At 39.6% G+C, this 14,621-nt stretch overlaps 1 protein-coding gene across 7 annotated transcripts in view; it reads left to right on the top strand.

Moving 5' to 3' along the window:
• LIMS1 (LIM zinc finger domain containing 1) overlaps positions 1-14,621 on the top strand; it is a 167,282-nt gene that overhangs the window by 109,123 nt on the left and 43,538 nt on the right. For all 7 annotated transcript variants that reach the window (XM_037138351.2, XM_037138350.2, XM_053665254.1 and 4 more), the window contains one exon: positions 3,937-4,096. In XM_037138351.2, the coding sequence (XP_036994246.1) occupies positions 3,937-4,096 (160 nt within the window). The remainder of the gene's footprint in view (positions 1-3,936; positions 4,097-14,621) is intronic.

Here is a 14,621-nt window from a genome sequence, read left to right as displayed (position 1 = left end):
CAAACAGTTTTCAAAAACAAAATAGTGCAAAGTATTATTTAGACCAACTCATGTAAGATTGTTGACCTTATACAATGCTTGGACGCTTAGAATTATTGCAAATCCCCAATTTGTCAATTGAAAGTTAAGGAGAATTTAACTGACCTGATTCTCTATTTCCATGAATTCATTCTGTGTGGTATTGCAACAGATGTCATTTATTTTCACAACTCATAAAGAGCTCTTTTAAGACTAATTTGGCAATTATATTTACATTGTAACTAAAATGCTTGGTGAACTCTCAAGATGCTTTCTGAATTTGTATATTTTCTGTGTGTTTTAATGCCAGAAAATTTGTTTCACATACTTTGATAAATAGGGCACTTGAATAATGGAAAGGTTGATGGCGCCAGGTGTTCTGTTGTGTGCCTGAATTTTGGAAATAGATCAGCTAAAACACTTATGACCGGGCTATTGAAAAGACTCTACACTAAAGGAATGTATATATATCCTGCATAAAAATATATCTAGAGATATTCCCCGGTGTACATTAATAATTGCCATCAACACTTTTGTTGAAAAATCTAGTGGAATTCCTTTTTTCTGAAAGTAGTTAATTTATTATAACTAAACAAATGACAGCTATAACTATCATTCATGAATTTTAAAAAGTAACTTATGATTCTTAAATATAAAAGTCAACTGTAAAAAATACATATGTTAATATAGTTTCATCCACTGTAACAAATGTGCCACTTAGGTGGGGATATTGGTATTGGGGAAGCTGTGCATGTGTGGAGCAGAGGGCATATGGGGAATCTGTGTTTCTTCCACTCGGTTTTTCTGTGAACCTAAAACTGCTCTAAAAAACAGTCCATTAGCCCTGGCTGGTGTAGCTGGGTGTGTTGATTTCCAGCCTGTGAACCAAAGGGTCACCCGTTTAATTCCCAGTCAGGGCACATGCTTCAGTTGTGGGCCAGGTCCCCAGTAGGAGGGTGTATGAGAGGCAACCACACTTTGATGTTTCTCTCTCCTTCTTACCCTTTCTCTAAAAATAAGTAAATAAAATCTTTTTAAACAATTTATTCAAATTAAAACAAAACAAGAAAACATAGTGCCAGAGAATCAAAAACAGTAAGATTATTGGTACTTTTTTTCCTGAAAGTTACCTCCAATGTTCTGGTTTTTTTCCTGCTTTTTATGAAAAAAAAATACTTCAAAAATACGTATTATGTTATCTAAAATAAAAGTAGTTTATTTTTCCTGCAGTGGAAATAAAACAATATGCTTCTTTTTGTAATATGTCTACCTATTTTCTATTATATTTTTTGCCTGTTTGACAAAAAACAATAGGAGTAATTTTGATTCATGTACACGAGCTGGCTTTTGTTGTGTTGGCTATTGTCGCTTTTTTCACTTGACAATCTAAGGGAAAAGAAAGAGGTCAGTGCCCCTGACTAAATAGTCAGGCATTGAATGTTTGAAAAATTTATGTGGCACACTTGTTGAAAATTGCTAATCTGTAGTATAAAGGTCAATAATAAACATTTTGATTTTGGGACCCCTTTACACTTTAAAACATTATTGAGGTCTCCAAATAGCTTTTGTTTTATCTATATTTACTGTATCAGGAAAAGAAAACAAATATTTTAGGTATTTATTAGTTCATTTGAAATACTAATAATCTCATTACACAATAAAATGTTAATATTAATTTTTGATGAAAAAGAAGTGTTTCTAAAACAAACTTTTGGTGGGAAGTGTAGCATTATGTTACATTTTTGCAAATCTCATTAACCTCTCTCAATAAAGAGAAACTTCTCAGTTTCTCATAACTGCTTCTGCATTCATCCTATTGTAATATGTTGTTTTCAGTAAAGTTTTTGAAGAAAATATGGCCTTACATAGAGATATGGTTATAAAAGGGAGGACCTTTTGAACCTCAGAAAGGGTCACAGTGGCCCCTAAATTTTGAAAACCACCGATCTAGATAATAATGAGTCGGGGCATTCCAAGATGGTCTTATTTCTAGCTCTTCTTGGAGTTCCATTAAAATCACTGAGGATTTGGTGGCTTTTGAGAGGTTTTTAAATTAATAATAATGTTTTTATTTGAGTAGCATCTTCTGGTTTTCAAAGTGATTTTATATACTTTTTCTTATCCTCAAAACAGTACTAAAAATTATCAGGGCAGTTGTGCATTTACAATACTTCATCAGGGTACACCTGAGGATAGTGGTCAGGAGAGAGAAGGAATCCGTACTTTTCCAGAGCTTGCTAAAAATTTCACAGTTCATCTGGCTAATGGCAAAGCCAAATAAAGAAGGGAGTTTTATAGATATTTCTTTCTAACTAGGTAATTCTGAAATGAGAAGGTAGAAAATGTGTTTTAGTGTGAGACTTAGGCAAGGTTTGTTAGGCTGCCTACCTTCTTTCATTTCTCCTTTTTTGGGGGGTGATGTTTCTATTCTATATTTAAGCCTGTTAAGTAAAATTGAGTGTGATTGTTATGGAGGTATAAACATATTACTTAGTAAGTTAATGGCAAAGCTACAAAATAGTAATACTATACTTTGAAACACTTGGTGGGAATAGACAGAGTTGCCCCTCGGTGTGGTGGGGTAGGGGGAATTGAGGGAAAATAAGCCAGTGTGAAGACTGGCTAAAGCAACAGCAAAACTTAGAAACTGATGAGTCGAAGCATTTAATCTGTAAAATGGAGACTCTCCCTACCTGCCTCGGAGTGGTTGTGAAGATTCAGGAGAACATTGGCAGTAACTTTACAAGATTGTCAGAAGCTGCACCTGGGGACCAGACACACAGGTACAGCTTGCACTCAAAGTGTGCAACTGAAAATAAACTTGCCAGATTACAATAGGTGGCTTGGCCAATGACTTCTGCTTACGGGACCTTCTTCACTTGGAGGCCTTTCAGAAATAAACCAGTTCTTCATGTGAAATTCACTGGGGGGGGGCAGTCATTAGAGAATAACTAATTATATTTCATTATATGTCTTATTATATGCTTTTCTTGCAAACTGCAGTAGTTAGGTGGAGCATGGGATTTTTTGAATGCCTCCTGTGTCCTTCCAAGTGTAGGGGAATGATTGGCATTGGGCTCATCATCAGTGGTCACTGACTGCCTGACTTTACTTCCCTCATCTGTAAAGTGTGATGATGTTCTTATCATGTCCTCTCAAGTGTTTGAAATTGGTGTTGTAATATGATTTTGATGTTATGAGCAGGGCAACTGGATTCTAATTCTATTATCTTCCGTTAACTAATGAGCTTTGTGAGGTTGGGCTATTCACTCTACCTCTCTTCTCCAAACCTCTGTTTCATCATCTGTAAAATGATCTTTATAATGCAAAATTCTGTGATTATAAGCTATATTTTATAATATCAGTGCTTAACATTTGTTTTACCAATTAGATTATAGGACTAAGGAATTTTGACTCATTTTAAGAGTTACTTGAGCAATTGGTTTCAACAGGGTCTAACCAAAGGAATAATCTGTTTGTGCAATGACGTGGTGTTTAGTTGACATGAGGTTTAAATTCTGTTCCCAGAAGGGAGAGAAATTGGCTTTGAAATGTTGATTTGTGGACATTTTAATTAAGCTACTTATAAAGCTATAAACTCAAAACTCCATGAGGACAACCCTTAACTTTCATCTGTATCCATAGGCATTTACTTGTGGTATATTTATCAAGAGAAATGTCAAAATGTTAAAGAAAAACAGATTCCAAGCAGGAGGAGTGTTGAGGACTTAACATGTTATGGCAGAGATAGGATCAGTTTGACTTGAGAACTTAAGAAATAAGCAAAGAGTTGGGCTTTTTAGATAAAATATGATTTTTGTTAACAGATAGAATGTGTGCTCTTTAGTTCATTCTGTTTTTCAGTCTTAAGTCTAAGAAGAGGTTAATCTATGACTTCCCTTCCTTTCTTTGTTACAGTAATATGGCCAATGCCCTTGCCAATGCTGCCTGTGAGCGCTGCAAGGGAGGTTTTGCACCCGCTGAGAAGATTGTAAACAGTAATGGCGAGTTGTACCATGAGCAGTGTTTTGTGTGTGCTCAGTGCTTCCAGCAGTTCCCAGAAGGACTTTTCTATGAGGTGAGTCAACTTGGAGAAAAACATAAAGGTACCATTCTCCCTGCCTCCTTTTGCTCCCATCCCCTCCCCTTTTTGAGTCACCTTCCCTTTAAATTTTAATGTCAAAGATTGCACTGAAGAGCCAGATACAGTGCCAGGTACTTGGTACCTGTTGATTATTGATGGTTTATGCATGGAATGCCCGGACAGACTTCATCATTTCTGTTCTTCTTTTCATACTCCTATTTCAGAACCCATGGCACCTGTGACTCAACCTGCCAAACCTGAGCACTTCAGCTCAGCAGTTTCGGAAGCTTCAGCTATGGTTTTTCTGGCTTCTCCACTTAGGTCTTCACTTGCTTGCCCCTACACATACCTTTCTGATTTCTGCCTTTGCATCTTCCTCCTTCTCAGAAGAGAAGATATCCAGTGGTCTCTGGATATCTTCTCTGAAGGAGGGTATCTGTTAACCTACTCCAAGACTTTCAGGCAACCAGTGGGACCTGCCATGCTTTCATTTGCTAAAGAGGATTTTGTTTAGAAATGAGTATTTTGGGTGGATACCCTGTCCATATTTAGCTCTTCTATGTATCTTACGTTCTTTTCCAAATTTGGGGGGGGGTGGGTTTGATCCTCTGGTGTTACCCTGTGATCTTTACTTCCTCTGTGTTTATTCTTACTATGACTGAAACCCCTTTCTCACAGTAAATGTCTACTTTTGGGAGTGGTCTACGGAGGTTGACCTCATGCTCTTAAAGAAGATACAAGTGGGGTGTGTGTGTGTGTGTGTGTGTGTGAGTGAGAGAGAGAGATCAATTTAGTAATTCACTTTTACCAACCTACTCCTTACATACTTGTGTATATATATGTTATTCATAAGCGTATCTTTACATCATAATACATGTACATATAATTATGTTATATCCAGAGATTGCTGCTTTTTTATTTCTTCTTTTGCCTAACAGATTTTTAAATTTCCTGGTTTTTGAGGAAGGAAAGGCATTTTAGTTGTCAAATGTCATTGGTAAGTTAATTGCGACTCAGACAGAATTTTCCCATAGAAACAATGTCTAGTGAAAGTAGGATTCCCAGGTCAGCCTGCAGAAAGCTTTTTACCTGTCATGTTTACGTGAAATACAGGACTACTGTGTATATAGTAACTTCACTCTGGGAAACAGCTTTGAGAGTTTTGATTAGAGAACACTATTCTATTCATTGGGACACATTTTTAGCTCCTACTATGTCCCAGAAACACTCATTTACTACAACAAAAATGCTACCAGTACGAACAGGAATTTTTTTCTCTTTTGTTTTACTTCTGAACTGCTTTCCTGCACAGTGGGAATCTTTTTCTATCACGGGGGATGGCTTTTGGATGGGAATGGCAAGTGAGAGTTGGAGTGAGACCTGAGCAGAAAAGGCACAGTGTGCAACAGCAGGAGAGAACTGGGGAGTGAAGGCTGGCAGAGACCCCACTGGAGGTTATGGGTGGGGCTGCTATTGATAATGAAGATGGTTGCAAGTAGATTAAAGAAGAAAAAGGAAATTATTAGAGGTTGAGGCATGGGAAGAGAAAGGCAGTGTGTAAAAAGACCTAAGGACCTGTAGAGCCTTGACAAAACAATCTCTGATCTCTGAGTAAGTGCAGTGGAGGCAGGCCAGGACTAGCAAGCAAGGAGGTAAGACACCCAAAGCATATTTAAGGGAACCCTAGGAATCTGCCTCCAGAGGAAGCATTGTCTTCATATTTTGTAACCCCCCTACTTATTCTTACCAATGTTTTTCTGTGAGGCCCAGAGAGGTTGAAGTGTCCTGGATAAGAGCAGATTTGTGACATGAGTAGAATTAGAATCTAATTTGGTCTCCTAATATTTGATATGGTACTATTTTTCTTATATATTCTATTCAAATGTAAGATATTTTTACTAAAATGCAATTTATGGGAAAGGCCTTAAAAAGGAATCCAGAGCAGCAATACAGAAGAACTCAACAGAGAAAGTCAGGCTCTGTTTTTTTCAAACATTTTTCTTATCTTGGTCTGCTGTTCCCTCTCTTAACTTCTTTTTACTATATTGTCCATTTGTTTGCCATTTTGGAATTAATAATATTGTTAAGCACAATCATCTTCCAAGCTCCTGGATCCTATGTTTCAGTCCTGTCAGGTGCCAAGCTACTTGCGCTTAGTCAGAGGGAAGGCTTTGTAAGAGTCTTCAGTAGAACGGAATAAACCATGACTCATGCTTGTCATTTTGCCCACCCCTCACTCCTCTTTACTTCAGGATTATAAATAGCCTCCCTGGGCTTCTCTGATAGTGTTCAAGAAGATGTTATCAACACAAGTAGTCTGTTAATGGGCCAGTGTCCAGCTTAAGCTCCCTGAGGTCCTAAGGAAGATTGCTATTTTAATTACATTTACAATTAAAACCTCCTATTTAGGCCAGAATAGACCTTTCCTTTTGGTTGAATGATATTAGAAAAAAGTTATCCCAGACTTCTAAGGAATAATCTGCATTTTCAGTTATATTGAGCAATAAATTGTTTTCCAGAAAGGAAGCTCAAAAACTTACCTGGATTGCTTCCCATTTGAGAAACAGCTCTGTGCTGCAGTCTTGGTGGTAATAGTAATTGCATTATTTCCACTCTATACCTTTGCTGTGGCTTTTGTCTTATTAAAATACCATCCTTCCTTCATTCCCACATCTCTTCTTCTCTCTAAAAGGCTAGATAGAGATGGATGAAGATTTATAGATGGGTTCTCTGTACTCAAGATTCCTTCAAAGTGGGATTCCATTTTTGTTGTGGAATTCCTGATATTTTGGATCAGATAGCCAGGACATTCTTCACTTTGACTACAAAGGCACATATAGTATAAGGCTTGTTTTCCTATCAGTCTCTGGGATGTATGTCTATAGATAAGCTCACCTAGCTCAGATATTCATGGCTCATCTGCAACTCTGCTTTGAGTAATTTAACACCAATCTAGATTATTACCTACATTGGCTCCTTACTTAAGATGACTTTGGACTTCTGCCAAGATGGAGGCATAGGTGGAGATGCCGTGCTTTCTCACACAACCAAGTTTAGAGACAACTAAATAACAGCAACAAAAAACACAGCCAGAACACAGAAAATTGAACTTTTCGGAAGTCTGATAACAACAAATTCTTCAGCCTGACCGGTAAGAGGGGCGAAACCAGCAGCTGGCGGAGTGGGGTTGCACAGGAAAACTTGGTCAGGAAAACTCAGGCACAGGGAACCCAGGCACAGGGTTGGACCTAGCGAGCGACCTCGGGGAAACAGCGAGGGAGCAGGGCTGTGGGTTGACTGTAGTCGTGCATTCATGCGCGGATAGACAAGCGAGGGAATGGGCGATTAGACGGGACCCAGCAGGCCCCAGCGGTGAGCAGGAACAGAGGGCGCCACCATTTTCCCGCTCTGACCCTGCCTCCACATACAGCCTCATAACCCAGCGACCTGGGAGTCCAAGGCTCCGCTCCTCATACTTAACGGGCACAAACAGACCAAAAATCGCTCAAGAAGATCTCAAAGCCCCAGAGCCTATAAATCTAAGCGATGAAGAAATAGCAAAACTCTCAGATGCATAGTTCAAAACACTGGTGATCAGGATCCTCACAGAACTGGTTGATTATAGCCACAAAGTAGACCAACATATGAAGGCAAAACTAATTCAAATGAATGGAATTGCACAGGATGATGAATAGCGATGAAAAGGAAACTGGGACTCAAATCAATGGAGTGGACCAGAAGAAAGCAAATAATGGCCAAACAGAAAAGAGCGAAGAAGCAAGAATTCAAAAAATATGAGGAGAGTCTTAGGAACCTCCAGGACATCTTTAAACATTCCAACATCCGAATTATAGAGGTACCAGAAGGGGGAAAGGAACAGCCACCAGTGGAAAATTTATTTGAACAAATAATAAAGGTGAATTTCCCCAATCTGGCAAAGGAAATAGACTTCCAGGAAATCCAGGAAGCTCAGAGAGTCCCAAAGAAGTTGGACCCAAGAAGAAACACACCAAGGCACATCATCATTACATTAGCCAAGATTAAAATGAAGGAGAGAATCCTAGAAGCAGCAAGAGATAAGGGGATAGTCACCTACCTACAAAGGAGTTCCCATCAGACTGTCAGAGGATTTCTCAAAAGAGACTTTACAGGCAAGAAGGGGCTGGGAAGAGGTATTCCAAGTCATGAAATCCAAAGACCTAAATCCAAGATTGCTCAATCCAGCAAAACTTTCATTTAGAATGGAAGGACAGATAAAGTGCTTCTCAGATAAGATCAAATTCAAGGAGTTCATCATCACCAAGCCCTTATTATATGAAATGTTAAAGGGACTTACCTAAGAAAAAGAAGTTAAAAAAAGATGAACAGTGAAAGGACAGCAAACTCACAGTTATCAACAACCACACCTAAAACAAAAGCAAACTAAAAGGACAGCTAGATCAGGAGTGGAAACATAGAAATGAAGATCTCAAGGAGGGTTAGCAACAGGGGAGTGGGAGGAGGAGAAGGGGGGAGAAGGTACAGAAAATAAGTAGCATAGACAGTAGATAGAAAATAGATGGGGGGCAAGAATAGTATGGGAAATATAGAATCTAAAGAACTTGAGACACATGGTCATAAACTAAAGGGGGTGTAATGGTGGGGACGGGGTGTAGGGTGGAGGGGAATGAAGGGGGGAATAGAACAACTGTAATGGCATAATCAATAAAAAATTAATTAATTTAAAAAAGATGACTTTGAATCCCATTATGTGGTTTAAAAGTGAACTTAACCTCTGGTCAAGATGGCAGCATAGGTAAACACAGTACTCATCTCCTTCCACAGCCACATCAAAATTACAACTAAACTACAGAACAACCATCATTCAAAACTGCCTGGTATCAAGTAGTTACTACTTGTTTGAATGGAATTCCTACAACTATGGAATTAAAGAAGCCACATTGAGACTGGTAGGAGGGTTGGAGACACACAGCAAACTGACCCTACACCCATCTGTGACTGATAAAAATTGGGAGGGATATCTTGGCTGTGGAAGCCCCACCCGAGGAGCAAAGTGTCCCAGCCCCAGGGTTTGAGTTCCAGGAAGGAACTTGAGGGGCTGAGGTGCCCCAGCCCCTCCCCCAGCCCAGGGTTTGAGTTCCAGGAAGAGAAGTCTCCATATGATCTAGCTGTATAAACCAACAAGAATTAAGGCTGAGGAAGGCTTGAGTTTCAGTAGCCCCATGCACTTCCTCTTAAAGGGCCTGCACACAGACTTACTTGGACTCACTCCTTCTGAGCTTCAGGGTGGGGTCACCAGAGGCACACAAGGAAAAATTGAACTGTTTGTCATCAGGGCAAGAGGTATAGAGGCATCTGTCTCCCAAACAGAATTGTGGGCAGAGACCATTGTTCCTTTTCTGAGGCCTCCTCGCACGGAACCAGCAGATAGGTGCCATATCTGAGACCCTATGAACCTGGCTCATACTGGTTGCCCCACCCTGGTCATTCTCTGAGGCCCCACCCACCCAACTCTTAGGCCCATTCAAGATTACAGTGGATTTCCATCCTTGTGTCTTGTTGTGGTACATGCTTCAGATTTTCCAAAATTCTCTCAAATAAGCAGCGTCTGGCCTCAACAAACCCCATACCTCGGCCTCAGGCCCAGGACTAGCAGCATCCAACCTTGGTTCACAGCTTAGCCTCACCTGTGCACCTTTAAGCCTGGTACAAGTAGCAACCATCTGCATATCACTGTGTAGTTAGGGGGCCTGCACAGAACACAGATGGTGGCTGATCTTGGCCTGCATCTCCCAAGAGGCCCTAGAGTCAGCATACACAATGGACAGCTTCAGACCACATTGAAGTACCACCTCTACCAGCCATACACTTAAGGGGCGGACTCACTGGGCACCAGAGCCATGCTGAAGGAAGTCCTGCACTATGGAGTGGGCCCCAGCTTAGCTGGTCCTCCATGGTGGTCAGAGGTCGGTGGTCACTGGTCCAAAGCCAGTCCTTGCAACTGATTAGCCTGAGTGAATTCCTTTCTTTGATGTGTCAATAGCAATGAAAGCTGAACTATAAGAGGAGAGCATACACAACCTACATGGTGGGTTCACCTCGAGTATCCAGCTTCAGTTATAGGGGAGGCTGTGCCAATGGGCCCTACAGGACATCTGCTGTATTATGTCTCCCAGAGTGCTGTCAAACCTGGGAGACATAGCAGCTCTACCTAATACATAAAAACAAACACAAGGAGGCTGCCAAAACTAGGAGACAGAAATGTTGCCCAAATGAAAGAAAAGAACAAAACTCCGGGAAGAAAACAAAAAACTAAACAATGTGGAGAGTAGTGATTTACTAGATGCAAAGCTTAAAACACTGGTTTTAAGGGTATTCAATGAACTTAGTGAAAACCTCAAAAGCATAAAAAAGGACCAGTCAGAAATGAAGGATATACTCACTGAAATGAAGAATAATTTACAGGGAATCAGTAGTAGAGTGGATGGAGCTGAAAATCAAATGAGCAATTTGGAATATTGGGTTTTGAATACCCAAACAGAACAGCAACAAGAAAAACAAATACAAAACAAGGGTAGTATAAGGAGCTTCTGGAACAACTTCAAGCACCAATGTTCTCATCATGGGGTGCCGGAACAAGAAAGAGAGAGTTCCAAACCTATTCGAAGAGTTCCAGCCAAGACGGAGGTGTAGGTAGAAAACATTCACTGCCTCACACAACCAAAAGGAGGATAACAACCAATCTAAAAATAATAAACAACCATAAGTGCCAGAAAATCAAACTGCATGGAACTCCAACAACCAAGATTTAAAGAAAATGAACCAGAACAATCAGACTGGTAAGAACCTGTGGCAACGCGATGGACCTTGTGGGCTGAGCCGGCAGAGAAAACCACAGCAAGGCAGTAGACCATGTGGGCAGGGCTGGCTGAAGGCAAAACTGAGATTCAGAGTTGAAAGTCGACTACAGCAGTTGCTACGGTGAAAGAAACTCCCAGTCTCACATGAGAGTGCGTTGAAAAGTGTGCTGGAGCTGAGCAGGCAAGCTGTACTGTTCCCTCTCTGGCCCCTCCCCCACAGGCAGTGCCACAGCACAGCAAAGAGGGTTGCCCTGTTTCGGTGGATACCTAAGGTCCTGCCCCCTCACAACTAAACAGGTGTGCTGAGTCAAAGAAATACGGCCCAAATGAAAGAACAGAGTAAGACTTTAGAACAAGGGCTAAATGATGAGGACATAGCCAACCTATCTGATGGAGAATTTAAAGCCCTGGTAATCAAAATGCTCACAGAACTGATTGAGCTTGGACAAAAAATGAAAAAACAAATGAAGGATACCCAAAATGAAATGAAGAAGAATATTCAGGAAACCAACAGTGACAGGAAGGAAACCAGGACTCAAAGCATTGATCTGAAACAACAGGGAAAAATAAACATCCAATGGGAACAGAATGAAGAAACAAGAATAAACTTCAGAAAAGTGAAGAGAGACTTATGAACCTCTGGGATAGCGTGAAACTTTCCAACATCCAAATTATAGGGGTGCCAGAAGGAGAAGAACAGCAAGAAATTGAAAACTTATTTGAAGAAATAATAAAGGAAAACTTCCCCAATCTGGCAAAGGAAATAGAGTTTCAGGCAGTCCAGGAAGCCCAGAGAGTCCCAAAGAAATTGGAACCAAAGAGGAACACACCAAGGTACATGGTTGTTAAGTTATCCAAAATTAAATATAAAGAGAGAACCCTAAAAGCAGCAAGAGAAGAGGATACAGTTACCTACAAAGGAGTGACCATAGGCTGTCAGCTGATTTCTCAAAAGAAACCTTGCAAGCAAGAAGGGGCTGGAAAGAAGTATTTGAAGTCATGAAAGGCAAGGACTTACATCCAAGATTACTCTATCTAGCAAAGCTATCATTTAGAATGGAAGTGCAGATAAAGTGCTTCGAGGACAAGGGCAAGTTAAAGGAGTTCATCATCACCAAGCCATTATTATCTGAAATGTTAAAGGGATTTATCTGAGAAAAAGAAGATCAAAAATATGAACAGTAAAATGACAACAAACTCACAATATCAACAAATGAACCTAAAAGAAAAAAGAAAAACAATGAAAACAAAAACTAAGCAAAAAATAGAACAGGATCAGAATCAGGGAAATGGATATCATATGAAGGGATGTCAGTCAGGAGTGAAAAGGGAGGAATGGGGGGAAAAGTACAGGAAGAAGAAACATAATTAGTAGGCCTAAAATAGGGAAAGATAAAAAATGGTATAGGAAACAGAGGACTCAAAGAACTTATATGTACAACCCATGAACATGAACTAAGTGAGGGGGGATGCTGGAGGGTTGTGGGGTGCTAGGCAGAAGTGGATAAAGGGGGGAACTATAATAACATAATCAATAAAAATGCTTTAAAAATAAATAAAACTCTATTTGGAAAAATAATGACAGAATATTCCCTGACTTAGTAAAGGATATAGACCTACAAGTGCAGGAAGTGCACAAAGTCCAAAATAAAATGGTCCCAAAGAGACCCACACCAAGTCATATGATAATTAAAGTGCCAAAGGTCAAAGTCAAAGAGAGAATTTCTTAAAAGATTTTATTTATTTATTTTTAGAGAGGAAGGGAAGGAGAGAAAGAGAGAAATATCAATGTATGGTTGCCTCTCGTGCGTCCCCTGCTGGGAACTGGCCTGCAACTCAGGCATGTGCCCTGACTGGGAATTGAACCGCAATCGTGAGGCTCCCAGGCCCGCACTCAATCCACTGAGCTACACCAGCCAGGGCCAAAGAGAGAATCTTAAAAGCAGCAAGAGAAAAGCATTAGTTACCTATAAGAGAGCTCCCATAAAACTGACAGCTGATTTCTCTACAGAAACTTAGTAGACATACTCAAAGTGATGAAAAACAAGGACCTAAAACTAAGATTACTGTATCTAGCAATGCTGTCATTTAGAATTGAAGGACAGATAAAGAGCTTTCTAGACAAGAAAAAGCTAAGAGACTTTGACCTTTGACTTTGACCTTTGGCACTTTAATTATCATATGACTTGGTGTGGGCCTCTTTGGGACCATTTTATTTTGGACTTTGTGCACTTCCTGCACTTGTAGGTCTATTTCCTTTACTAAGTTAGGGAATACTCTGTCATTACTACTAAACCAGTAGTATGTGAAATGTTAAAGGGTTTTCTGTAAGAAAAAGAAAAATGGAATATAAACAGTAAAGTGGCAATAAATATATATCTATCAACAGTTGAGTCTAAAAATAAATAAATTTGCCCTGGCTGGTGTAGCTCAGTGGATTGAGTGCAGGCCTGCGAACCAGACAATCGTGGTTTGATTCCCAGTCAGGGCACATGCCTGGGTTGCAGGCCAGTTCCCAGTAGGGGACACACGAGAGGCAACCATACATTGCTGTTTCTCCTCCTCTCTCCTTCCCTTCCCCTCTAAAGATAAATAAATAAAAATATTTAAAATAAATAAATAAATAAAAATAAATAAATGGACACACAGAACAGAAGCAGACTCATAGATACAGAGAACATTTTGATGGTTGCCAGATGGGAGAGAATTTGGGGAGATGGATGCAAAAGGTGAAGGGATTAAGAAGTACAAATTGGTTCTTACAGATTAGTCATGGGGATGTAAAGTACAGTATAGGGAATAGAGTCAATAATAGCCTAACTATATATGGTATCAGAAGTGTGTGAGATTTATCAGGATAATCATTTATTAAGTTATATAGTGGCTAATCACAGGGGTGTATACCTAAAACCAATATGATAATGTATGTCAGCTGTAATTGAAAATACAATATGATAAAAAAATTTTAAGCCAACATACAAGTTTTCTATCAAAGATGGTAATCCATCACCACTTAAGAATGTAAGATAGAGCATAGATTCTTGTGCTCTGTAGCTTCTATCATCAAGTTTATTTACTCAAAGTTTTTCTTATTATAAGATATTATTAGTGGTATTTTTAACCTAATTTCATCTGTTTTAGTTATCTTCTCTGAGTCCACACAGCAATTCCTTTATACCTTTAGTATGGAGATCATTTACACATTTCATATAGCTATTTATTTACATGCTTATCTTCTTCCCATATGACTTTGAATACCTCAGGTAAAAGGACTATTCTAATTCTATATCTCTATCACTTGTTTTACAATATTTGGTGACTGTAGGTACTTAATAAGTAAAATAATATGTATACAGTACTTGGATGGTATAGATTGCAAGATAAATGCTGAGATCCGAGATGGCTACACGGTAGGCGGAAGTTACACTCACCTGACAGTGCCCGATGGGGGGGGTTCCACTCACAGAACTCCCCCAGGTCATTGCAGATAACAATAAAAATGCCCAATGCATGATCTGCTTGGAGAAGAAAGCTGACCAATCCTTCAAAGGAGAAAGGACCCAAACACCTTCTTCCCTGTGTTTTTATTGAGTTCAGCTCACACAGAGTACATAGTATGCACGTAAAAGTCATCAACCAATGCTCAAAAAGCTGCAGTC

Source organism: Artibeus jamaicensis, unplaced genomic scaffold (assembly GCF_021234435.1).
Source record: "Artibeus jamaicensis isolate MK-2021 breed Jamaican fruit bat unplaced genomic scaffold, CSHL_Jam_final contig_399, whole genome shotgun sequence".
NCBI classification, from domain to species: Eukaryota; Metazoa; Chordata; class Mammalia; order Chiroptera; family Phyllostomidae; genus Artibeus; species Artibeus jamaicensis.
Note: the sequence above shows the minus strand (reverse complement) of the source record. Positions and strands in the feature narration are given on the sequence as shown.